Genomic DNA, 26,090 nt, shown 5'->3' on the forward strand with positions numbered 1-26,090 from the left:
ATCGGGGACACGTACTTTTCTTCCCTGCATTCTGATTGAGCGCGTCGAACCTGTGGTAATCAGTTCCACTCGGTTCGATCTCAGAATCCACCATGTCGCCCAAGTCTAAGGTGTTCGGTCCTACCGGCGCCCACACCCAATACCGTCATCTTCCTGCACGGGCGTGACAGCAGCTGCGACGAGTTCGCCGACGAGTACTTCGAGAGCGAGACATCGCCAGGCGGGCCAGACGGGAAGCCACAAACGTTGCTGGCTCTCTTTCCCACAGTGCGATGGGTCTTCCCCGACGCTCCCGTGCTGCGTTCGGCGCGCTTCGATATGAATTTGTTGCAGTGGTTCGACATGTGGTCCGTCGAGGACCCGGAGGAGCGCCCCGAGATCCAGCGCGACGGCTTGCGACACAGCATCGATCGGGTCCTCTCGGTGATCAGAGAGGAGGAGGGGGGAAGCCGCCGGGTGCCGCGGAGCCGCATCTTCCTATGTGGCATCAGCCAGGGCTTCGCCACGGCCGTGGCGGCGCTGTTTGCCGAGGCCCAGGGCGGGTTTGCTGGCATGATAGGGCTGTGCAGCTGGATGCCGTTTGCGACACTCGCGGAAGAATGTCTCGGGAAGGATGGCACTGGCGATGGCACATCCCCTCTCAGTCATCTCCGAACAGTCTTCGATGTAACAGCAAACAAACTGACAGCAGGAGTCAACGTAGACGCCATGCGTCAGACACCAATGCTAATTACTCATTCCTTGGACGACGATGTGGTACCCGTTCAGAATGGGAGACGACTCAGGGACATCCTCATGATGCAAGGTTTCGCAGTGGAATGGAGAGAATACCCGGACGGCGGCCACTGGATCAACGAACCCCAGGGAGTGAATGACATGGCACTTTTCCTACGCACTCATATGGATTCGTGCTGAATGCAAGCTAATGGCTGGACACCCTGGAGCTCTTTGTTCGGAATGGACTGTGCCTGTTTAGGAGGCAGCGAGTCGTCTTTGTTTGCACCAAACCTAAGTATCGTACCAGATTACTGGTCGGTCGTCCCTCGTGGTATGCCACATTTCGAAGATGAACACGGCATGGCCTATACCTCCCGAGCTTTGTAAATAAATCACCAAGAGGCGTATCCACGACTTTAGTAGGAATTGCCGAGACGCCATCCCTTAGGTAGTCGCCGTCCAACGGGTACCATCACGAATTTGACGTCATCACTGTTATCTTCGTTGGATAGGAGATACACAGCGACGAAAAGTCCCCGTGTCTCGGCGCCGTTATCTCTGCTTCATGCAAACCCCCTTTTTTGACAGGCGGGAGACCCGTATATTCCCAACCAAAGGCTGTCGATCACCCGCAAGGGATTCCGTAATGCTGGACAGCAACGCCCGCGCATGATGTTGTTTGCTTGACGATATGGTCCGTGAAAAGGCTGTGCTGTGGGCGTTGAACGTCGCCAGGGGCTGCCGTGTTTGAGGTGCCGGGCACAGAATCCACCTTTCTCACCTGTCAGGTCTGGATAGGTCGCCTTCCCCGGGCAAGGTGATATCTCCCCCAGAATTGATGAGACTAGCGAGAACGTGAATCCTCACATGAAGAAATTGCATAGGATTTAGGCCGAGCCGTTTCATCCTGGCTTACTTTATCAAATCAGTTCTGATACAGGAGAAGTTTATGGCGGTGTCCGATCTAGTCGCATTCAGGTTGGCACCCTACCTAAATAGAAAAGACTTATATATACATCTGTACGTACAGGAGTTGGAAAACCAACATGGCTCGTGGCTGAAGTCTGATCATCTCCGAGTATCATCTATACCGGGCCATCATAATGGCGAAGAATCCGACAAGCTAATCGTAACATGTAACGTACCCTATAAGCGAATTGAACACTTTCGCCATATTTTGTCTAAGTAACCTTCATACTTTATTTCTACCACAGTATATTAGGGTGAGTATCTAAGAAGAGAAGTAAATACTTTTAGCTTTTTAAGCGTTTTAAAATAACTTAGAATTAAATATTTAAAAAGTAGTTAAAATATATAACATTTTTATATAACCTTTTATAATTAATAACTTAGTTATTTTATAAAATAAGAAATTTTTATAAATTTTTAAAAGTTTATTAATTTTAAAAAGTGATTAATTATCTTATATATAATTAAGGTAAATTTACGATTATTTCTTTATTAATTAAATAATATTAAAAATATAACGAATTAATTATTTAATATATATAATATAAAACGCGTTAATATTAATTAAGCTTTAAACTTTATAAAATAATAATTAAACCTATAAATATATTTTAATTAAAAAATTAATTAATAAAGAGTTTTTTATAAAAATCTCGACGTATATAATATATAATTTACTTTTATACGAAATATAATTAATAAATTTAAAATTTAAAAAACATATTTATAACTTTAATAAAACCGGGTTTTTTATAAGTTAAATTTAATTTAAAATAATTATAATTACTTTTAATTAATATAAAATTTTTAAGGTAATATAATAAAGTAATTATAAATAATTAATAATTAATAAAAACGTAGCTTAAAGAGCTACGCTATAAGATTAAATAAGCACGCGATAAAAGTAGGCTTAATTAAGGGCCCGTGCGCTTATATTACGAGCTAGGTCGATTTATACTATTAGACGTACTTTTATTTAATACGTATAAAACGCTATAATAATATATTATTTTTATTAAAAAGACTTATATATTTTCTTAGTATAAAAATAGCTTAATATTAAAGAGTTAAGTTATTATAATTATAAAAAACGATTAAATTATAAATAAGTAAAATAAAAGCTAATTTTAATTTTTAATAAATATATAAAGTTTTATATAAAAAGTGTTTATAATACTTTAAAGCATATACGAAACCTAGTATAAACTAGCCCCACTTAGTTAGCGTTTATAACTTATTAAAGATAATAGACCTACTCGCCGGAAACATAATAACGGTTATTAAGGAAAGAATACGAGACAGCGTAATAACGATAGTATTAAGTAAATAGTATAAACTAGATAGCTAGGCCTAGGTGGCTAGAGCTAAATAAGTTAAGACCGCGTTATTAAATAAATAATTAACTTAAGTTACGTAATAGATCGTTAAATTAAAAAATAAGGAATTATAATCCTACGAGCTAATAAATTATAAATCGCGAAAATAAAAATATTTAATTTATAATTTAACCGGAATTAATAAAGGAAAAATTAAATATATAATAATAAATTTTTTTTTATTAATTAATTTAAATATTGATTTAATTTATTAATAAAGTAAATAACTTTAATAATTTTATTATACGAATTTTTCGCTTAATTATGTTTATTTTTACTTTATAAATTAAAAAGTTATTACTTATTATATTAATAAAGCGCTTTTTTTATCGCACGTTTAAATATTCTCTTATATTATTAATATAAATTTAAATAAATTTTATTAAGTTTTTTTAAAACTTAAATAACGTTTATTATATTTTAATTATTTTTTATTTTTATAAGTTACTATTTAAACCTTTAATTAATAATTTTATAAAAACTATATTTATATTTAAACTTAGTTAATTAATTTAATAAAAGAAGACTTTTATTATTACCCCCGCCGCCTCTTAATGAGACATCGCTATAAAGGTCGATAATAACGATAGCGATAACGGCTTTACTTAATAAGAATTAATTAAACGTATTAAATACCTTAAGTAAAAAAACGTTAATTATTAATACTATTACGCGGAACTTTAAAAAAAGCGTAACGAGCTCTTAATTAAGTAAATATCGAGATAAACACCTTATAATATTAATAAGCTACGCGAAGAAGTATGCCTCTTTTATACTATTACTAATATTATTTAAATCCTTATTATATTTAAAAGTGGAATAAAAATTAATATATTAATATCTTTTAACGAAACGAGGGGGAACTTTTAAAAAATCCTCGTTTAAATTAAAACCTATTGGCGATTTTATAAAGGGACGTTCTAAGACATTACGTAACGAGTCGTTCACGCCGCCTTATTTTTAAAAAGGAAGGCGCTCGCTTAATTCGAGCCCTACTTAAATAAGCTCGTAAAAACGACTAATAAGTTAAGGTCCGGATTACGGTCGATAAAGCGTTTAACCTAGTGCTTGCCGACGCGGTCGCCGCCGCGCGACTTTAAAAATAGATTAGCTATATTTTTATAATATTAATATTAAGAAGTATCCTTTAAATATTTAAATTAATTATAATATTATAAAGCACTTCTTTTTTAATTAGATTAATTTTTATTATAAATATCGAATTTCGCGTCTAAGTTCGATACCGCGGAGTTAGTCGTTTAAAGTAACTCGAGGGACGTTATATACTTTCGCAGCAGCTCTTTAACAAATTCGATTCGAACCTTCTCGCGTCGTTTAAATTATTAAAACGATAGGATCTTTTTTTAATTAAATCGGTATTATAGTTATAGAGATATTACGTATTAAAGTTTAATTACGTAGGTTAAAAAAAAAGAGTAGCCGACTTAATAATATAGCCGACTTAGTAATAAACCACGTTATTATATATCTCGTTTCTTTTTTATAAATTTTATATATTTATTAAATTTATTTAAGTTCTTTAAATCCTTCCTCGTTTTAAATTTATATATCTCTTTTAAATCTCTAGGTTTATTACGTAACTTAAATCATTTCTTTATCTTTAGTTATATTATATTAATTATTTAAACTTAGTTATTTAATTTATATTAGTCGCTTAATATTATCGTTATTATTCGGTTTTATATTTTTCTTTTAATAACTATTATTATATTTTTAACGAGTAGGTTTATTATCGTTAATAAGTTATAAACGTTAGTTAAGTGAAGTTAATTTATATAAAGGTTTATATATATTTCGAGGTATTATAAAGCCGTGTTAAAAGTAAGTTGAAGTTATATTTTTAAGCTAATTTATAATATTAAAATAGTTTAATTAAAACTTAATTTGAAATTAAATATATTTAAAACTATATTATATAATATTAAAATAACTTTCTAATATTTATATTTATTTAATAAAATTACGAAAAGTATAATATAAGTTATATATTAACTCGTTGTTTAAAAAATAAAGTAATTATATTATAAAAAGTAAATAAAATATTTAATTAATATTATTATATAAAAAAATAACTATAAAATAGAAAATTACTTTATATATATATTAAAAAAGATCTATAATTTTAAAAAAGTATTAATAAATAATTATAAAACGAATCGTATTAAAAGAGTAATTATATAAAAACAGTTAAAAGCTTATAATATTATAAATTTTATAAAAAACTTAAATATAATATATATATTTATTAAAATAATATAATTATATATTAAAAAAAAGATATAAAATAATTATAATTAATTTTATATATTATAATAAAGTTAGACTATACTTTTATTATATAAAATTACGAAAGTATTTAATTCACTTATGTGTTTAATTCGCTTATAGAGTACATTAGTTTAAAAGTTGAAACATGGCGTTAAAACAGCAAGCAAGCTAGGCACAGCCACACCGTTGGACTGTCAGGGGATTTAACAACATCTTCAGTAGTTAGCATTGTCATAGGCTGGCATATACATAACATAGGCCATGCATACAGTATATGCAGAGACTTTATGTTGTTGGCCATTTGACTTTTAGTGCAGCGTCGCCATGCCTTCTTGGCTTCGTTCGTGAACGTGCGGTTCCTAGGTAGGTATGCATCTGAAATTCGACAACCCCACAGTCCGGTAGGCCGGCAGGGAAAATCTCGTCGACATGGCGCCGAGATAGCCTTGAGCCGGGCTCGCTACCTAGTGGAGGAACGGGGAATGGCGGGTCTTCAGGCAGATGGCGTGCAAAGTTCATTGCTCACCGTGATCTATGGGAGTTTTGCGACTATATCATTATTATCACTCGTGTGAATTTCTGATTGATTTAACCGCAGTTCAAGTCATAGCAGCAACGCATGAGTTCGTCCCAGAGCCAACTAGTTTATCATTGTTGTCAAACAATTACAAGTAGGCGCGCGCAATGACCCTTCTTGTTTCATATCCTCTTTCGGGAACTCCTTATCCAGGGTCCTCGTCTGTGTGAGGAAAAAGGGCCACAGACGACCACAGACAGCAAAGTGGGGCGGGGTTGGTAGCAAGCGACAAGCCACTATTGATCGCTATCTCCTTCGCTCGGTATTCTCGAGAGGCCATCATCATTTCGGGTGGGCGACATCGTGCCGGGGGATTCCTCATGCTTTTCTTAAATTCTAGCAGGGGGTGTGGATACTGCTGAGGTAAGGTGACAAGCTGAGAATGTCGAGAATAGGAGAATTATCGGCCAATGGGAAGAGGAGCGCGTAATGCGAGACTTATTATGCCAAATCTCTCCGGCTTCCCGTTTCACCCCCAACAACGGTACCGATCCCTGGATCTCTGGGCATGTTCTAGAATAACACAGTTTCGAACCCTTTGGCTTTCATGCTGTGCCAAACTCTTCATACATACACATCCATCAGCCCATCGTCATCGAGGCCTCTCTGATCAAGGCTGGTGATCAAGGCGGGCGCAACGTTTTTCGTATTGAAATGATGGCGCCGGAGTGACATGCATCGTAAGGCGCCACCGTATTTGGTGGATGGGACTTGGGCCCCAGGTGGTCTGTTGACGATAACAGATGCAGATGCCGATGCGACACGGACATCGATCTTCTGGAATGCAATACCGTACCATACCGTACCGGAGCTGTGCTTGTTCAGAGTTCCAGGCGTTATGTCATTTTGGAGAGTTTTCTGTCATCTCATCCTTGAGGAGGATCGTGTCTCTCTCTCCCGTTCCGGAAGCAAGCGAGTCAGTGAGCAACTGTCGTCCATGTCTTGGACTGAGGTATGCAGATAAGGGATGCAGTGCTTCTGTTTGTTTGTTTTTTAATCTAGATTGACCGACCAAGACACTTCATGTTGTGCTCGGCCTCGATCGGTTACCCGTCAATACCCCCATACTGACGAAAGCTGCATGTGCATAGACGACGTTTACGATCCAGAGGATTGGTTGTTTCTAACGACTCCCTTCCTTATATTGACAACGTCCACCACCTTTTGCCTTTGTCTGTTCCCGGAAGTTGCAGTAGCGCAAGCCTCGAGGCTGTAGCCGACTGGAGGAGGAGGCGTGAGGATGCAGCGATATCCTTGGTCAACCTAATTTTAAAATGCGTGACGCCTTGCCTGGTTCAGACTAGAGCCGACTAGATGCTCATCCCTGCCCACGCTCAGCACGCCTCCCTCCACGCAAGACGCCTCTTACCCACGCCGTCCTTTCAATTCGAAAGTGGGCAGTTCGTCCTGAACTAGGGTCGTTTCTGCTCCGTGTACCTGCGTTTTGACTGAGATCGTATCGAGGAAACCAGCGGAAACGTGACCCATTGTCTCGTTGCCGCCGGTGTTCCTGCAGAAAAAGCCACCGCCAGCAAGCCTCATGTCTGGTGTCTGGTGGAATCAATAATCAAAACCTGCGATACCGCAAGCTGTATCGTCCAGCGTACACAAACCACTCCCGACTAGATGCCTAGCCCAAGGCACCGACAGGCTGACAGCGCATACCTAGTCTTCTCTCGTCTGATGTCGCGTGGGTATCCCATCGGCATTGGCAACAAAATGGATATCAATTAAACCATGGGCCACGTATTCCCCTCAATCCCCCAATCCTTAAGCTGGAGCTGTCCATCGAAACAGCCGACTGCTCAAGCTATCGTGTCGTACAGTATTAGCCTGGGAGCCTAGCTAATGAAGTAATTGTTCGTCCGTGTGCGAGCCAAGATTCCCCTTGCAAACGAACCCCTGTTGTTGCTGTATATGTACAATAGTAGGGCCTGCCTGTCAACGAACACGGCCCTTGTTGCTGGCTCCACGGCTCTGGCACTTTGCATTGGGTTCGGCCATGACCTGCTGTTCGTGCATCCATTTCATTAATGAGTATTAATGAGTATCGTCTGGTCTGTTATGCTTGCTACTCCATAGTGCCGTGACCCTACCGGCCTACCTATGCTCGGTACGTTGCCTACTTGGACAGATTAGGTCCCAGGCCACTGCGTGCCTGCCAGCCTGCCAGCCTCTCTCTGCATTGCTTCCCCGATTATTTCTCAAGAACAGAGGAGCCCTCGATTCCCTCCTTCCCACACCTCTCCCTCTCTCTCACCCTCATCCACAAAGGAAAGGTCGTCAAGTTCGCATTACACCGCCGCGACCTATCGCAGCTGGTGACCCTGACCTGCGCCAACTAATACCCTGCCCTCTTCACCTATTGTCCCTTTTTGCGTTATGTTCCATCCGAGTAATAATTCGTAGTCTCTTTCTATTCACTAACCACCGACTTGACTTTTCGAAGCACCTACATACCCGGACTTATCCTCAAGTCCACAGTGCCTACCAGTTCTAGAGGTACGGGTCACAGTCTAATGCGAGAAGAGCTATTTGCCGCCCAGTCCACACCGGAGGTTCTCTTCTAGTTTCACTTCCTACCAGCGCCTGCCTGCGTAATAGAATCGAAACGACGTCAAGCACGACTTCAAACTTATTTTCCGCTTGGTTTTTTTTTCTAAGAAACAGGCCCTGTCTGGACTGGACTTTGTGTCGCCTTCCCGTTCTTGGTTTCTGTGTCGTACCTTCTCCAACTGCATACATTCGTTCTTGCTCTTCAGCGCAACAGTCATTCCCGACGACGACGAGAAGCACACATTGCTTCCTAATTCTATACCAGTCACAACCTAGTCACAACAACGACAACACAATCATCGACAATACACCTTTACAATCCTTCTTCGGAGCATTTCGCCCTGTCACGAAGATATTTTTGGTTACGATTACGGTTAATGACTATTAATCCATTTCCATCTTTCCAAGAAGAAAATCAGAATAAAATCACAAACATTTCAATCTCGCGCCGTTCTCCCATCACGCAGATCGGACAAGAAATTCCACCAAATCGGCTTAACTGGGGATCCCTGGAATTGACCGGTTTTCACACATGAGGCGTTGAGCCATTGTGTTGTCCAAAACGCATGCAATCGCTGCCACAGTGATTTTCAACAACCCAGAGAATTGCACGCCGCAGAACACCGCACAACAAGACATGGACACAGCGCAAGACCAAGAGACGCGTACGATGGGCGAGAGGAAACGAGGGAGAGTCGAGGGTAGGAGCCCAAGCACGAAAGTGGTACTCGCATCCGTTCTTGCTGCAGTATCGCCGGCCGTGTCGCAAAGCGGCTGCGTCTCTTTAGCGGGCTCCAAGACATGTCCAGCTTTCTCGTCCGCCTCAGTATCGACGGGAAGCTATTTAATTGGTCTATAGTGAGTCTTGCTGCGGCCAATTGGGTTCGATATAAGCTGACCGGCATAGCCCATTCCTCAAAGATGTCACAGATCGAGCGTCATTTGACGAACAACTGAACTCCTATGTTCGTACAAGCTATGTCGAGTCCAAGTGAGTGCGCCACGGTTCTATTTTGGAAATGCTCATGAAACTGACTCGCAGAACAGGTACCAAACATTGCTCGGCTGTGGCAATATCAACCTACTAAACACGACCAACCTTTACGCACGCTTCACTACCTCCGTCATATGCAACGCTATCGTGCAAAACTCGATACAGGATTGTAGTCTTAAGGGTAATGCCGCGCGACCTCTGTGCGCCGACTCCTGCGTAAGTGATTGGCGATAATCTTCCGCTTTTGATTCTGGACTGACATCTGTACAGGCCAACTTCGCCGAAAGCGAAGCGTTAGTCACGTCTGACAAGTCTCTCTGCTCAAACCCCAATGACAACTCACAGAATCAGATCCGAGCCGACTTCACTAACTGTGCGCTGCCGGTCTCTTCTCTTTCGAGTTCGAACTGCATCCAAGCCAGCGATAATGAGCCCCAGAACTGTGGATATAGCGATAGCACCATTGGAATTTGTTCCTACTGTGCTTTGGGGGGGCATAAACTCGACTGATACATGCTGTTACAACTCTAATATCAACAACAGATGCGCTGGCGTTGCCCTGCCTGCTATCACACCGGTCATGACTTTCCCGCCCGTGCCTACGAATACGAATTCGTCGGCCCCTGCGCCAGAATCGAACAAGGACAACAATGGACTGAGTGGTGGCGCCATAGCTGGCATCGTGATCGGATCGGTGATTGGCCTTGCTCTGATCGCTTTCTTGCTGTTCTTGTGCATTAGACTTTCGCGTCGGAGAAGCAACAGCCAGAAGGGAAGCGTCTTCAACCAGCCTGCACCGTCGAGAGGAGGCGTGTCGACCGCGCAATCACAACCGATTTCCGAGAAACCTCCGAACACAGCGCCTCAAGGATACGAGATACTCCCAGGAGGCAGAATCGCTCGCATGTCTGCCTTGGAGGGACACTCAGGTGACTCACCCTCAAGACATGGTGGCTCACGGCATGGGACATCTAGACATGGATTGTCCTCTGCTGGTGGCGCCACCGCTGCGGGGGCTGCCGCTGGATACATGGCCTCGAGAAGAAGAGGCGACAACCACTCCTCGTCCGATGAATTCGGTGATAGTCCACGGTCTGAGACCCGTGCCGGTGTGCTACGACCTCCGCCCCTGACGTCCCGTAGGAACGGGTCTCTGTCGAGCGGCTCCATATTGATTGGCGAAGACCCGCAGTCGCCAACTAGTGCCGCTGGCATGTCCGGTGGTGTCGCAAGCCAACAATCCGAACAACTCCCATTCTTCAAGGACTACTATTCACAAGATGACATTCATCCGGGAGACAGTGTCGCAGTGCTTTGGGCATACCAGCCACGCGCCGTTGATGAGTTCGCGTTGGAGCGTGGCCACATGCTGAAGGTCGTAGGCATATGGGACGACGGTTGGGCCACAGGAGTTATGATAGACGAAATGGCAGACGAATGGGAAGCACGACGGCAAGCGCAAAGAGATAGCGGGGTGTCCAACACATCAGGGCGTGTGCGGGAGACTTCACCCCCCGTCAGTGGAGAGATCAAAGCGTTCCCTCTCGTTTGTGTTTGCCTTCCTGAGCACTGGAGGAAAACCATCGAGGGCGACGGGTCTACAGAAGCCGGATCCAGCGCCCACCCGGGAAGCCAGTGGACTTGAAGCTGATACCCTCTTAGAATGTTGTCCATTGCGGCTTTCTTCCAATAAAAATCATTCAGTTCGCATTGCTCCGGCGCTGTTGGGATTTAGGCTTGCACCTGGGGACGCCCCATCTTAACGACGATTTCCGTTTATTTCGTATACGACTTCCTTCCGCCCAAGACATTTCGCGGGTTTTGCTCTGCGGCTTGCCGCCACGCGACGGGGATATTGTTTTGGGCGGTGGCCGACACTTCAGCGCATAGATACGACAACGATACGTTTAATGTGTTTGGTTATAGACGACCTACCTGGGTTCTGTCTCGACAGGCCACCCACTCCGCCCTGGGCCAGCCGCCTCGATGGCTACCTCCTTAGCGCCTACTCCGGTAGTGCCTACCAGCCGTCGCACGGCACGATCTACCAATAGTAGACGGGCGATGTACATATTCAATGCGTCGGTCATGTCGAGGACTTTCTTATTCCCTTCTCTGTCTAACGTTATATACCCGGTGACGCCACTTGGCGCCCTTTTGATGCTTATGGATAAGGACGGGCTTGCAGCAGATGCACCCATGCTCTGTTTAGGAGTTGCATATGCGGAGGCAAGCCGAGAGGATGATGGCATATCATGAGAGATAGATGCGAGTATAATTTGGGGGACGAGGCTTGAATGATTCGGACATGTGCACAGTATCGCCGCTTTTTTGGCAGCTTAACCACATACCCTAGGTACATACTAGTTGAATGCATTAAACACTGACCCCGAGTATTATGGCTGCTGTGTTGATTTGGTTTCCTGGCTCGCTTGCAGTCGATATAGAAGTCGTTTCTCTGCGTGTTATAATGAGCATGTGACGTGGTATGGTTCATCAGTTGTCTACTTCTCACCTCCTCAACCTTGATATACAGTTGTGCGGTATTGTCTTCTTTCTCAACCCTGCACCGAAACGATAAATGCAAGTAACCGAAACCCCACCTGGTAAGTGCTACTTCTCCCGTACATTTGGTGATGGCATCTATGCTGTATCTTCTGCATCTTCTGGCATCAGAAAAGGAAGAATCTACATGTACATATCCTGGATCCGCTGCCTGACGCCGGGTTGAGTGTGCGGGCGAGCCTAGATCCCTGTCAAATCGGTCCAGGCCCCGGCGTTACGTCAGGGCCGATCAGCTGCGCATTAATTGGGCGGGACAGCTGCAGCTGTGCAGTAGCTCCGACCGTTTGTACAACTGTAGGCAAACAATCCCTTGCGGCCTTCCTTCGTGAACCATTCGCCGTCTGCATCCGCGTCGTACAGCTGAACTGTCTGTTCAGATCAAACGACAAGCCACTCTCTTGCAGCCTTCGCGTTCTGATCCATATTGCAGCTGTAGAGTCACACGGGGATGCGTCATCTGCTCCTCTCAGGAGAAGGATGAGCTGCGCTCCCTCCCTTCAGCGCGACCTCACTACCTTCGACCTCACCGACTCGTCATAGCCAATCCTGATGCCAGCTTTCTCGCGCTCTTCAATATGGGGCAAAGCTACTCCCTCACCATGCCGTATGCCGGCCAGGCTGGAATAGACGTACCCGAGCTGTCAGACCTTGTCCACGAGAAGTCGATGAACAGCGCCCGTTTCATGAAAAGCATACGGGCCCGAAACTACCATGGCCTCCTCCTCGCCAAGGTCACCGTCAAACCACACACCCCCATGTCGCTCAAATCCTACGGCGACAAGATCATGCGCGAACGCGATAAGCTCAGAGACGTCCCCAACGCCCTCGGCTTCGAGCGCGCTTTCGAAACCGAAACGAACGCCTACCTCCTTCGGCAGTGGCTGTACAGCTCGCTCTACGACCGGTTATCGACGAGGCCCTTCCTAGAGGACATCGAGAAGAAATGGATCGCATTTCAGTTGTTATGCGCTCTGCGCGATTGCCACGCGCGAGATATCTACCACGGTGACATCAAGACGGAGAACATTCTGGTCACGTCCTGGAACTGGCTGTACTTGACCGATTTCACCGGCTCCTTTAAACCGGCTCGCTTGCCCGACAACAACCCAGCCTTATACTCCTACTTCTTCGACATATCGACCCGCCGCACATGCTATATTGCGCCCGAACGGTTCCTCGGTCCCGAGGATGAGTCCAACGAGGATGATGGCATTACGTGGGCGATGGACATCTTCAGTGCTGGCTGCGTCATTGCCGAACTATTCCTCGAGACCCCCATCTTCACACTGAGCCAGCTATACAAATACCGCCGGGGCGAATTTGACCCCGTTATCTCCCATCTCAGCCGTATACCAGATCAGGGCCTGCGCGAGATGCTTTCGAGCATGCTAGCCCTGGAGCCAGAGAAGCGTTACTCGGCTGAGCAGTACCTCGAGTATTTCAAAGGCAGAGTATTTCCGGAGTACTTCTACAGCTTCCTGCACCAGTATATGGAACTGATCACGGATCCATCGTCTGGTCGTGCCCCTATCTCTGGCCCGGCTAAGAATCTTGGCGAGGCCGACGAGCGAATAGACCGAATTTACTTCGACTTTGACAAGATCTCCTACTTTCTGGGGTATCAGGACAAGAAGACATCACCGGAAATGGCCCATTTTACTCCAAGGCTGGGTCTCGGTTTTTTCCCAGTGCGGCTAAATATCCCCAATAATGAACATTTTACATCAATCACCCCCCAACCGGTTGCTGACGATGGTAACCTTATCTTCCTTTCTGTGGTGGTAGCATCGTTACGGAATGCGGCTCGTTCCGCCCCGAAAGTCAGGGCGTGCGATCTCTTATTGGCCTTTGCGGAACGTCTGACCGACGAGGCCAAGTTAGACCGGGTTTTGCCCTATCTTATGATGCTTCTGAACGATGAAGTCGACATAGTGGCTATAGCGGCCTTGCGCTCGGTCACCGAGCTTCTGGCCATGGTCACCGTCATTACGCCCGTAAACGCACACGTGTTCCCAGAATACATCATTCCGCGAATGCAGGTGTTTCTGGCTGGCGCATCACGGCTCCCGTCGGTGGGTAAGGAGCGTCGAGAGCCATCGCCCTTGATGAGAGCAACGTATGCGTCTTGCCTTGGCAGGCTAGCCACTACGGCTTCCAGGTTTTTGACGATGACAAACATACTTAAAGAAGAAGGGTCGATCTCGATGGCTGACCCCGAAGTGGAAGGGGGTAGTGATGCGGAGACCGCCTTCGTCACCCTGTTCGACAATTCTAGGAAAGAGTTGGCAAGGTTGTTCGAAACACACGCAAAGGCTCTGGTAGAAGATGCTGATGCATCTGTTCGTCGAGCATTCCTGAGCTCCGTCCCAGAGCTCTGCAAGTTTTTCGGGGAGGCGGAATCGAACGACATCATTCTGACGCATCTTAATACGTACCTGAACGACAAAGACTGGATGCTGAAGTGTGCTTTCTTCGACACCATTGTGGGCATCGCCACGTACTTTGGCAGCACAAGTCTGGAAGAGTTCAACCTACCTTTGATGGTTCAGGCACTTACAGATCCGGAGGAACACGTCGTCCAGGCTGCACTCCATTCCCTAGCCGAGCTTGCAAATCTTGGTCTTCTGTCCAGGACCAAAACCTGGGAGCTGATAGATATCGTCGGCCGCTTCACTATGCACCCCAACATATGGATCCGCGAGTCGGCCGCTGAATACTTGGCTAATTCAACGAAGCACCTTTCGCAGGCTGATAAGAGATGTATCATCTTGCCACAAATCAGGCCGTTACTAAAGAATGCCATCATACCCGAATTTTCCGAACTTAGTCTCCTGGCAGCCTTGAAGAAGCCTCTATCCCGCACAGTCTTTGAGCAAGCCATGGTATGGGCTCAGAAGACAGATAAGGGCCTTTTTTGGAAGAGTGTGATGAAACAGAGGCAATCGACCTTCAATCTTTCCTCGACGGGCGTGGCAGCGAAATCACGCGAAGCGCAGCCCCTTTCAATGAGCCGGGTGGCCAAAAACGAAGAAGACGACCAATGGCTCTCCCGTCTACGCAGTTACGGCATGACACAAGGAGACGAATTCAAGCTGCTGGTGCTGCGAGAGTTTATTTGGCGCTTAAGTCGGATGAAGGGCAATCCAGCAGCTAGTGATGGAACATCTACGGGACTTAGTGATATCATCCAGTTGCACGATCAGATGAAGTGTCCGATTCAAAACATACTGTTTGACGAGGCACCCTCATTAGACGATCCTTCCAGACCACCCATCAACAGTCCGGTCGATCAGGGCAAAGGTCCATATACGATAGCTGATGCTCTCCTGGATGCGTCTATGACCATTGATGAACCCGTCGGCAGAAGGCGGCGTGCTGCTATAAACAGCCACCGGTCAAGACTCAGTGGCCAAGGAGATGCGATCTCTCCTCGTACGACTATAGACAGGGGCACCATGTCCCCAACCCGACTCCAGCCCGGATCGCCAACTGATGGCCGTGCTAGCTTTGATGAATCTAGGCGGGCGTCCTCGGCCTCACGCGGGCGCACATCGGTTAGGGATGACGATGCATCTTCGCAGGACCGGCCATTCTCTACGAGGCGGGCGATTCGTCCTCAATCAAGCGCACTGGATCTGCTTAACAGAAAAGACACCAATCGGTCCATCCCCGAGACTGGCACAACCGAGACTAATGCCTTCGGCCAAGTCGAGGGCCCCCTTCTCACCCAACCCGCCACCGAAGATCAGCTTACCCAATAATTTCGACGAGACACTGGACGGTGGAAGCACGAAGAAAGCATCGCACTCATACGAGGGGAACGACCCTACCGTGCTGAACATGTTGAACAACATGTATATTGACAACTACCCGCACGATGTTGTGGAGTTTGGTCCCTTGGTCCAACCAATATCCACGAGAAAACCCAGCAGAGGCAACGGGCAAGGAGCGAGCGAGGCCTGGCGGCCTACAGGTAGACTGGTCGCGACCTTTGCAGAGCATACAGGCGCGATCAACCGTATTGTCCCCTCCCCAGATCATGTGTTCTTCATCACGGGTGGGGATGATGGCTGCGTCAAGATATGGGACTCTTCGCGTCTCGAACGTAATATCTCGAACCGCTCGCGGCAGACTCATAAACACGCAGCAGGTGCTAGGGTCGTTGCTTTGTGTTTCATCGAGTGTACGCATAGCTTTGTGAGCTGCGCAACTGATGGATCAGTACATATTGTCAAGGTGGATACGGTGGCGACCGAGAGCTCGACAAAGTACCTCCGTCTACGCTTGCTCCGCGAGTACCAGCTGCCTCCGGATGAGCAGGCCGTATGGTGCACACACTACAAGACGGACATACCCTCCGTCCTCCTGCTGGCCACCAATCGTTCTCGCGTGCTCGCCATAGACTTGCGGACGATGTCGCCGATGTATGAGCTGCAGAACCCCGTCCACCACGGCACCCCGACCTGCTTCGTAGTCGACCGTAAGCGCTATTGGCTACTTCTCGGTACGTCGCATGGTGTACTCGACCTCTGGGACCTGCGGTTCCGCGTGCGGCTGAAGTCCTGGGGCATGCCTGGGAAACTGCCGATTCAACGACTCGCTCTCCACCCTAGCCGTGGTAAAGGCAAGTGGGTGTGCGTGGCAGGGGGTACCGGGCTCAAGGAAGTTACCGTCTGGGACATTGAGAAGACGCAATGCCGAGAGATCTACCGGGCCGCCGGCTCCTCCTCCAAAGATGGGCCGAAGGAGTACGAAGCCTGGAGCGTGGATGAAGATAAGCCCGAGGGCATGCTAGGTCGATTTGCCACTAACATTGAGCCATCGAGCAACAGCACCCCCACGGACCGCTGCTTACGAGCCATGGTCGTTGGTAGTGCCAACATGGACGAGCAGCAGCGCGACGTGCGGTACGGGTACATCATCACGGGAGGTGCAGATAAGCGGCTGCGCTTCTGGGACCTTAATCGGGCGGACCAGTCGACGGTGTTTAGTGGCCTCCTCGGCGACGACCCCAAACCCGTCTTCCACTCTCAGATCGCGCCGAACAACCCACAGCTCACCATCGTTACGGAGCGGGTACCCAAGACTAGCAGCAGCAGCAATTCTTCCGCGGTAGATACGAACCAGCAGCAGCAGCAGAAGGGCAGCAGCCGGAACGGAGACGGCGCCACTTCTTCCTCTTCTGCAGCGCAGCAGGCGCAGAAGAAACAGGTCAAGGAGAAGCCGGCGCGGCACACGGTCATCTCGGCCGAGCAGGCGCGGCTCCTGCGCAGCCACCTCGACTCGGTCCTCGACGTCGCCGTGCTCGAGGTGCCCTACACCATGACCATCTCGGTGGACCGCATGGGCGTTATCTTCGTGTTCCAGTAGGAATGGACCCGCGACCCGAGCGAAGATCTGTGGAATCTCATCCCTGATCGTTGTCCTAGTCCTGGTGTAGGTGGTGATGGCGGCAATCCCGATGGCGAGGGGAATAATGGTGATGATGGTTTAGACGAAAGTGAATGATGAAATAAGAAGGAATGGGAAAGCGGAAGGGTGAATGAACTCGCTGAGACTACGGCCACTCTACTTGTTGAGTAACTGGCAGGAGTAGTACGGTGGCTCGGGAATGTGAAGGATGAAGAGGGTTGGCTGATTGAGGCATTAGAAGTGTCTCTTACTAGAACTGACTTGGTGTGCCCATAGTAATAACCTGATCAATATTTTCGTGGGTTGGACGGACTTGATGCATAAAGTACTTACCCTACTGTAGCAGAGTAACTGCTTACGGATAGGCATCTTAGTTAAATAAATAACAAGTAGCTACATTGAACACTCTTATCAATCCTTCTTATAGGTCCTCATCCCGCGGCGATTTCCAGGTCAATATATCTGATTATATTCTCTGGGGGGTTTTGAGGATTCTTGTCGCCTTTTCGCCAGCTGTTCTCTGCTCTTTCTCTTCGTATACGACCATGAGGACAAAGTTCCTTGTATAAGTCTGCCTTGGATACATACCGAGGCTCGAGTTGTTCTTTCTTTCCCTATGTCTCCCATGCACCCCCGTGTGCAGAGGCTCACACAAGCCTAGGCAACAATAGCAGTGTGGATTAACTCTTGTGATCAGCTTGCACTCCCTGAGGCAGAGAGTAGAATGCACACTGTGTCCATGGCCCGCTTACTAGATAGATGGGGTTGGCTGCAAGGCAGGGCCGCACACGTTCTTTCAGGATGCAGTCACAGCCCCTATCTGGGTAAAGGGGTATGCAAAAAGGAGTTGGGAAGAAAAGAGATAGCCAAAAAAGAAAAGAATAAAAAGAAGAAAAAGAGTGAGCTCCATCCCGGAGTCGAACGAGGGTTACCGGAATCAGAATCCGAGGCGATAACCACTACAATAATGGAGCCTATTGTAACCGGCGTCTTTGGTGATGGGATGTCGGCGAGCAATTTCCATATGTATGTGCTGGGAAGCAATTGATCCATGCTGTGGCGATGTTTACCCGCCCATGCCACTTATCATCGACTAACAAGCGGCGGTGAGAAGGGACAGTCCACGATCCAGTCTTGCTCCATAAGCCGACTTGACACAGAGAAGTAAGACGTCACACGTCTATAGATATGATCGTCGACGATCCATTGTAGAAAACAGTTTTAGAGTACTTAAACTTATGTAATAGAGGACTTCAGCCGTTTCAGGTGTCTGGTCGTCCAAATGTAACCATTAGTTAGATATGTGCTGGCTATTCGATGAGCTAGCTTCTTCCTTCCTTCTTCTCGTCTACTTCCACTACATCTCACCCATTACACCAATTCCCATTCGAAATAAATCTCCCAGCCCATGCTGTAAGACCCCGACCCTATCGTACGCAGATACTCCTGCTTCGTGAGGCCCCGCACGTCCTTGTCGTTGAGCCGGTTGAGCCCGTAGAGCCAGATCTTCTGTCCCGGCACCCCCAGGTCGCGGGCGCGGATGTCGGTCCACCACCAGAAGCCGTCCGTCTCGAGCACGACGAGGTCGTCCTTCCGGCCGTCGAGCCCGCGGATCTTCATCATGAGCAGGTAGTTCGGGCCCCGGCCGTGCTTCTCGGCCATCCAGTGCTCGCAGACCTTGGAGAATTGGAACCGCACCACCTCGTTGCTGTTGACCCGGATGTGCTTCTCGGCGGGGCTGAACGTGTAGGCCGAAATTCCCTCGTCCGTCGCCGTGCCGTAACAGGCCGCCTTCTCGCCACGGGTGGGGCCGATCATGTACTCCTCCCAAGTGGGGATGCTTCCGTCGCTGCGGTAGAAGTGGCGACTGTCGCCCGGGAAATGTTTCAGGCCGAACAACTCATTGGAGAGGTAGAACATCTCCGGCTTGAACGCCTTGTTGTACACTCCATCACCCACATTTCCGGCGCCCCAGCAGGCGTCAAGTAACTTCCATTCGCCGTTGTCGATCATCACGGCGTTCCAAGCGTGGCCTGTTGGGTCTCTAGGGGCAGCGCCTCTCCGCTCCGGAGGGGCGTGTAGCCATATCCTTTACCGTGGCCTCCGACCACGACGCACTGTAAGCCTGCCCGCTGCGCGATCGCTTGATATACCTCGGCATAACCCTGACACACTGCTTTCCCATGGAATATCGTTTCTTCCACACTGCGACCTTTGATACACTTACCGAAAAACTCCTCCACGTTATAGGCGATGTTGTGGTGGCACCAGGTGAAAATGGCACGTGCCTTGTCCGTCGCCGATGGGAACGAGCCGCAGAGTACATTGGCCAGATAGCCCACAGGATCGTTTCGAGGTAAAGAGTGGTTTGGAAACTGCGCGGCAGCGGCGTCGGGCCGGGAAAAGTCGCGACATATGAGACATGACACTGCGGCGGTCGCAGTAGTAGCTCGCGTCGCAACCGCTTCGATCTGGGCCATCGAGGGGCGTGAACTGACGGGGACCGGGGGTGGGGAATCCGGGGCGCGCTCGTTTGGTCGGTTGGATCCGAAGGTGGACCCGGGCCTGGAATGTCCCCCTGAGGGTGGAGGAGGAAGACGCCGGGCTTGGCCAGCGACATTGTTCGGCTGCGGCGGGGGTTTGACCGGCCTAGATGGGAGCCTGGGGGGTAGACTTGGGGATTTTTGGTTTTGTGGTATCGCTGGTGCCGATTTCATCGACCTCATAGGGGGCAACACCGCCAGATTCCCTTTGCGCGGCCTCCTTGGCGGTTTCTCGTTCCTTTCGCGAAGGTGGAAGTGGTGGGAGATTCGCTTGATCTAAGGTGGGTGGCAGCTTGCGAACCGGCTGGGTCTCGGTTGACGTGGTACTCGTGCGAGAGGATATCTGGTTCAGAGAGAGGTTCGACATAGCCGACATATGCGACATGTCGGAGGCATTCGAGCCTCTACGGTTGCCGAGAGTCTGCGTCGATGGTCGCCTCGGGGGCAGAGCTGGCGAGTTCAGCGAGGAATCGGTGTTTGTGCGTGTAGGCAAGGGTGGTGGCGGGCGCATGCCCGGCGGCGTGCCTGTCGCGTCCACATCGTTCGTCGTGCGCCGCGGCAAAGCTGGCGGCGGGTTGTTCTCTCTCTTCTGAGGCCTCGCTGGAATGATTGGGTTTCGCTGTGCAGGAATAAGTGGTTTCGCGTTTCCATTGCTGGTGGGTGCCACGGGTGCCACGGACTTTGGGCGGCCAGGAGGAGGAGGGGGCGGGGCTCGCTTCCCACTGCTGCTGAAGTTCTTTTGTTGGTTGAGGGCCGCTATTCGCTCAGCCAGGGAGTTGTACTGACGGTCCTCGACTTCGGCCATGGCGTATTACTGCTGTCTTGGGGAATGCGAAGGGAGCTTGGGTGTCTGAGATGAGAGACAGCTGGGGGCGTGGAGACTGATTTATAGCGGGATAGGTGAGTGAGACGAGCAAGCAATCGTCAACCGCGTGACACGAGTGGAACATATATGTACATGTAGGTAAAAGACCGAAAACAACAACAACAAGTACAGGGGAATCAAATAAGAGACTGACGAAACACGACAATTGTATTCTGACGAGGGTCTCGGGATATTAAAAGATAGGGAGTTGTGACGACCGGCTGAAGCCGTTGAGGCGAGAACTGACTTTATGAGCGACGGCCTAATTAGAGGGTCCATGACTCCAAGAGACCTGGACGGCACAGCCCTGCCGACTGGAGGAGGTGGCCCAGGTGGGGAACATGCCGAGCGATCGTTGGGTACAGCCCCAAGAGCCCCTCGCTAATGGGATAAAGATAGAAAATGCGACTGCACTCGACAGCTACTAGCTGCTAGCCTGCCTATCTAGCGTGGTCCTGGCCGTATTATTGCTTATGACGAAGGATGGCCTTCTTCTTTTTCTTCATCATGGAGATTCATATTTGTTTTGTTTGCTGTATAATGCTTCCGCCCCCCCCCCCCCGCCCCGAGTTGGTGTAAGCTAAGAGTGGTACTATTCTGGCCGGCAGCATGAACGAACGACATGATAGCCGTCATTCGGACGAGATAGGGGAATGAAAATAGCTTGCTTACTACCGTATCGTACCTACTTACACACAAGAGAACAATGTCATTGTCCCATACGTAGCAACTGTGGTGCATAAGTATTTGCCTGAGGTATAGCTCTCTCTCATAACATGAACAGCAGTCTGCTAGTAGGCAATCGGACCCCGATGATTCCAACAAGCGGAACATTATATTATGACAAGCACAGAATAAAGGAACCATTGCATCAGATCAGACCCATTATTAAAACATCTCCGGGGCCTGCCTGTCGAACGTTTCGATTGTTTCGACCCGCCCTGCCGCCTACGAGCAACTGTTCCACTTTTCTCAGCAGCTTCCAGAGGGCCACAAAGGGCCTTGAGACCGCAAAGGCTCGATCCATTCTGGCCAGCAGAAGCTTAAGTTCCGTGTTGTTGTCACTGATCCAGCCAGCACCTGGGTGTCTTAGCCAGGTCTTCCATACGTAATCATATCCAACCCTCAAGCTCCATCGCACATCAAATGCGACAATGCCCATGGTTGACTGACGAGTGGTACCCCGTGCAAGTCATCAACTAGCACTAGCCTAGGCCTGCCCTGGTGCGGATCGTCGAGTACCTTGCCTTGCCCCGCAATCTCGAGCAACTGCCTGAAGTACAGTAGGTTAGCCTGCCCAACTTACGTCTTGATTGACTTTCGAAAGCGGCGAATTGACGACAAAGGCCGTGAAGTGCCAAAAAGCAAGACCCGAGAAAGGAAACGCAAGGAAACCTGCCCGGCTCCTCCATGGCCTGCCCGGGGCGGATTTCTACCCTTCAGCCCCATTGATCGATTCGCCTTGGAGTGTCGTCACCGCAAAAACCACCTCACTCGCGACTGCCCTATCAGAGTCCCCAACTAGATGCTTGTATGCGCGCGTGCAACAAGTTAATGTCGTCGCCAGCTACTTGGAGTGCTCGAACGGAGTTTGCCCGATACACCACCACCCGCACTCCAACTCCCAGCACCATTGAGCATCAAGAGCCTTTGTTCCAATCCCTGATACATCGGCTTCCTCCCTCGTGCTCTTGTCCTGCCTTGGGCTTTCCAAGTCATTATTTCTTTGATCGCATATACTACTTCACTACCCGCCTATTTTGCGCCGTAGCCAACCATGAATGGAGAAGCGCCGTCCGGAGCCTCAGGCAAGGCACCGGTTGTCAGCGATGCCACGCCTGCCATCCCGACCCAGCAGCCTGCTCGAGTTTCGCGCCTCGTAGGCCTGCCCGAGGAGTTACAGAAGGAGATTTTCAGTCATGTAGGTTTCTCTGCCTCAAGCGTGCCCCCCGACGGTCACCTCGAACTAACACATGCATTCATGTGTGCAGTGTTCGCAGTGCGACCTGATCTGCCTCTCGCTCGTTTGCAAGAGCTTCCGTGAGCTTGCCGCTGCACAACTCTACCGCAACTTCCACATCGTCTTTCCGGACGAGGATGACCCGAGCTTCGATTCGCCCATAGATGGGCTGGCAGGCGGTTTGGATACGTTTGTGACGAGCGAGTACAACTATGCGCAACATCTAAGAGATATCTCCCTGGACACTTTGTCGGCTGGAGACAAAGCCGAGACCGCCTACAAGCCGTACCTTTTCGGCGTGAGCTGCGGCAAGTTTATGAACTCTCTGCTACTGCTCACATTACGGAAAGCTACCGCTCTTGACTCTTTCCGCTGGAACATCCGCGTCGAGTTAAGCAGGCCGGTCTATAAAGCCTTACATAACATCTCCTCTTTGAAGCATGTACACCTTCGCATGCAGTCGGGCTTGTCTCTATATGAGCCGCCGCCACCACTGCCATATTATTCCACGCCATCAACCATCATGCCTATGCCAACTGCGGCACACATCCCGCCCATGCCAGTGGTCCCCACTATAGAAATCAACGGCGGGCCGACCCTTTCGTCCCTCTTCGGGGGCCCTGGCACCGTCACTTGGGGTCCTCCTCCCCCGGCTCCTGTCCCAGCTGCAAGCCACCCGCCTGTCGCGAAGCATAGTCTAAAGACCAAGCCGTCTAAGAAACAGCCCAGTACTGAGAAAGAGCCGCCGACGATCGGCGGCTTCAGGAACCTCGAGAGCCTAGGCGTTCTTGATATTGATTGTCTTGACATGGCAGCTGAAATCAAGAACTGTATCCAACACTCTTCTTCTACGCTGAAAAAGCTAAAGCTCTCGTTTTCGGATGCTCTGGCAACCCAGGCGCGGAAACCTTGTCTCGTCGATCCTAATGAGTCCGACGAGGATGATGACTTCCAAGTCGTGCCCATGTCCTCTAGCTATGATGACGGAAGCGGACCGGCCAAAGCCTTTCGAGCTCAGGAAGAGCGGAAAGTGCAAGAATCGATTCTGGGCCGCATCTTTGATATTGAGCCCTTTGTTCCGAGAAAGCCACCAGTCACCAAGGAAAAGAAGTCGGATGCTAAGTTAACGACCCGGGATGCGAGCCACCGCTTTATCAATTCCATGGCAAACGTGGCCAAGCGCTTGATGCTAGGGGTCGATGGCAGCCGTACACTCACGCCGCAACGCCAGGAAACATTGGATTTGATGGTCGAAGCAGCAGAAAAGTACGTTGCTTTCAAGGAAGATCTGACTAACGAAGGAGCTGCTGCAGACGGTGCGGGCCCTAGCAGTAATGGCCTAAATGGATATGTGGCAGATTCCGAGAATGACGATGCCGAAACGGTTGCCGAAGGAGCTCTGGGCAGTATTATGCCCAAAATCCAGAATGACCAGGATGATACACGACCAGAAGACATTGATGTGGCGGCGCCCGAGGAGCAGCTGGTCGAGCAACAAGAAGATGCCACTAGCGACGTCGTTAGTAAGGCTGAGGCGACACAGGTGGGCATTTCTACTGTTGAACCAAGTGCTATACCTCGAAGTGACTCAACCCCGGCGCTTGAAGACGTACGCACGGAGGCTATGGGTACTCCTCAGGTGCGTCTAGATAATGACCGCGGTACTGCCCAATACTTACAGCTGCTGCAGATCGACAAGGCGCCGGATTCTGACGACAAACTAAGCAATGGTTCAATACAAGAAGCGACAGAGAGACTGAAGTCACTCGAGATTTCCGACAAGGAACATGACATGAACATTCTGGAAGCGGAACTTGAAGATGCTGGAGACAGCCACGATGAACACACTGTGGACGACAAAGAAGAGCTCCGACGTCAGATTAGTGCATATATTCGTGGCACGCGAGGCATAGCTCTGCAGTCTCTGAGCCTCCATCTTATCCCTACCAAAGCATCGGTTCTTGGTCGTGCCATTGACCTCCATGCTCTGAGAAAATTGACGCTTCTTAATGTCGGCAACCAGGCCCCAATCTGGAGTCTGCTTGCCAAGGAGAATAAATTGACACCTCTCCCGCTCGTCAAGATCTTCACGGACCACGTGTCACTCCCGTTCCTACACTTTGTATCACAATTAGAGCAGGTACGCGAGCTGCTTATGCTTGAGCGGAGTGCCAAGTATAAACCGGAAAGTTTCGCCCCAAAGACTAAGATTTCTCTGGAGCAAATCCGACGGTTTGCTCTCAAGAAACACATGCACACCATCAAGCGGTTGATGATCAGGAACGACGCCGATGAAGCGTGGGACGCCGATGAGAGGACTACCCAATTGATTTGTCGAAAAGGGAAGAATCTTGAAGAAATAGCAGTGATCATGGGCATGAAGTCGGTGGTGAGTATTGCTCCGCCTCCGCTGGTGTGAAACTTTGACTAACCTACTGTAGCACACATTCTTGCAGCACCTTGCCGGACTCACGAATCTGCGGGCCTTGCATGTCATATCATTTCGGAGCGATGACACGTGCTTGTCCGTTATGCGCGAGACTCGACGCTTCATCGTTGACACGATATCTCATTTCCCGGAACTCAAGCTAGAGTGGCTGTCAGTAGGAGACGACGACCGCGCTGAGCGCATCATGCGCACAACCGACCTGCCAATTGCCAAAAAGAAGAGAAAGAAGGGCAAGGGTAAAGCTGTCGGTCCCGACGCACCGGCCAATGCGGGCGCTGAGGATGACTATCCTGCATTTCCCGACGATCGTTGGGACGAGGAAAGCGACAGTGACGAAGATGATGGCAATCCCCCACAATGGCAGAAGTTGGATATTATAGAAAATATCGCTTTCTACGACGTCTGGGGAGTGAAAATCTTCAAGAAAGAGATTATGGCAGCGCGCTTGTGATACAGGAGGTTGAGACTACGATATTTGAAAGAGAAATGAATTTAGGGGATCATAGCGATGCGATACATAACTGATGGGTTAAAGGGGGAATGGATGGACTTGGCAGTTTATATCTTCCTCAGTCACAGCAGCGTTGAAAAAGGTTCGATGGTTTTCTCTATACCCTAGCCGTACTTGAAGGGCGTCGTCACGAATGTCACACTATCATGCAACGATCATGCTCCAATAGTCCTTCCGAACAATCAACAACATGCGACTGTGTGTGGTGGCTTATGATATACAAAGGCAATGCACTTATTGAGTGGCATATAATGCTAGGTAAGATGAGATTATGCGCCAATTGTCATGGCTAATGCTACATGAACTC

At 48.5% G+C, this 26,090-nt stretch overlaps 7 protein-coding genes across 7 annotated transcripts; 4 read left to right on the forward strand and 3 right to left on the reverse strand.

Moving 5' to 3' along the window:
• Positions 1-92: 92 nt before the first annotated feature.
• Positions 93-915, forward strand: PG994_000061 (phospholipase carboxylesterase; the record flags this gene model as incomplete). Its single annotated transcript, XM_066851470.1, has 2 exons — positions 93-112; positions 171-915. 2 exons carry the CDS (start codon positions 93-95, stop codon positions 913-915), a joined length of 765 nt encoding a protein of 254 aa, XP_066722102.1.
• A 5,577-nt stretch (positions 916-6,492) lies between these two features.
• On the reverse strand, positions 6,493-7,470 carry PG994_000062 (uncharacterized protein; the record flags this gene model as incomplete). Its single annotated transcript, XM_066851471.1, has 2 exons — positions 6,493-6,739; positions 7,298-7,470. The coding sequence occupies 2 exons, from the start codon at positions 7,468-7,470 to the stop codon at positions 6,493-6,495; spliced, it is 420 nt and encodes a 139-aa protein (XP_066722103.1).
• Positions 7,471-9,121: 1,651 nt separating this feature from the next.
• PG994_000063 (uncharacterized protein) lies at positions 9,122-11,123 on the forward strand (the record flags this gene model as incomplete). The annotated part of the gene is made up of 5 exons (XM_066851472.1): positions 9,122-9,342; positions 9,392-9,475; positions 9,532-9,694; positions 9,749-9,771; positions 10,022-11,123. The coding sequence occupies 5 exons, from the start codon at positions 9,122-9,124 to the stop codon at positions 11,121-11,123; spliced, it is 1,593 nt and encodes a 530-aa protein (XP_066722104.1).
• Positions 11,124-12,642: 1,519 nt separating this feature from the next.
• On the forward strand, positions 12,643-17,413 carry PG994_000064 (uncharacterized protein; the record flags this gene model as incomplete). The annotated part of the gene is made up of 4 exons (XM_066851473.1): positions 12,643-13,714; positions 13,829-14,119; positions 14,270-15,750; positions 15,815-17,413. 4 exons carry the CDS (start codon positions 12,643-12,645, stop codon positions 17,411-17,413), a joined length of 4,443 nt encoding a protein of 1,480 aa, XP_066722105.1.
• Positions 17,414-18,826: 1,413 nt separating this feature from the next.
• On the reverse strand, positions 18,827-19,468 carry PG994_000065 (uncharacterized protein; the record flags this gene model as incomplete). Its single annotated transcript, XM_066851474.1, has 1 exon — positions 18,827-19,468. One exon carries the CDS (start codon positions 19,466-19,468, stop codon positions 18,827-18,829), a length of 642 nt encoding a protein of 213 aa, XP_066722106.1.
• A 636-nt stretch (positions 19,469-20,104) lies between these two features.
• Positions 20,105-20,803, reverse strand: PG994_000066 (uncharacterized protein; the record flags this gene model as incomplete). The annotated part of the gene is made up of 1 exon (XM_066851475.1): positions 20,105-20,803. One exon carries the CDS (start codon positions 20,801-20,803, stop codon positions 20,105-20,107), a length of 699 nt encoding a protein of 232 aa, XP_066722107.1.
• A 1,837-nt stretch (positions 20,804-22,640) lies between these two features.
• PG994_000067 (uncharacterized protein) lies at positions 22,641-25,723 on the forward strand (the record flags this gene model as incomplete). The annotated part of the gene is made up of 3 exons (XM_066851476.1): positions 22,641-22,784; positions 22,855-25,212; positions 25,265-25,723. 3 exons carry the CDS (start codon positions 22,641-22,643, stop codon positions 25,721-25,723), a joined length of 2,961 nt encoding a protein of 986 aa, XP_066722108.1.
• Between the last annotated feature and the right edge of the window lie 367 nt (positions 25,724-26,090).

This window comes from Apiospora phragmitis (genome assembly GCF_038363925.1).
Source record: "Apiospora phragmitis strain CBS 135458 chromosome Unknown utg000001l:1.0-2902119.0:1.0-2906034.0, whole genome shotgun sequence".
Lineage (NCBI taxonomy): Eukaryota > Fungi > Ascomycota > Sordariomycetes > Amphisphaeriales > Apiosporaceae > Apiospora > Apiospora phragmitis.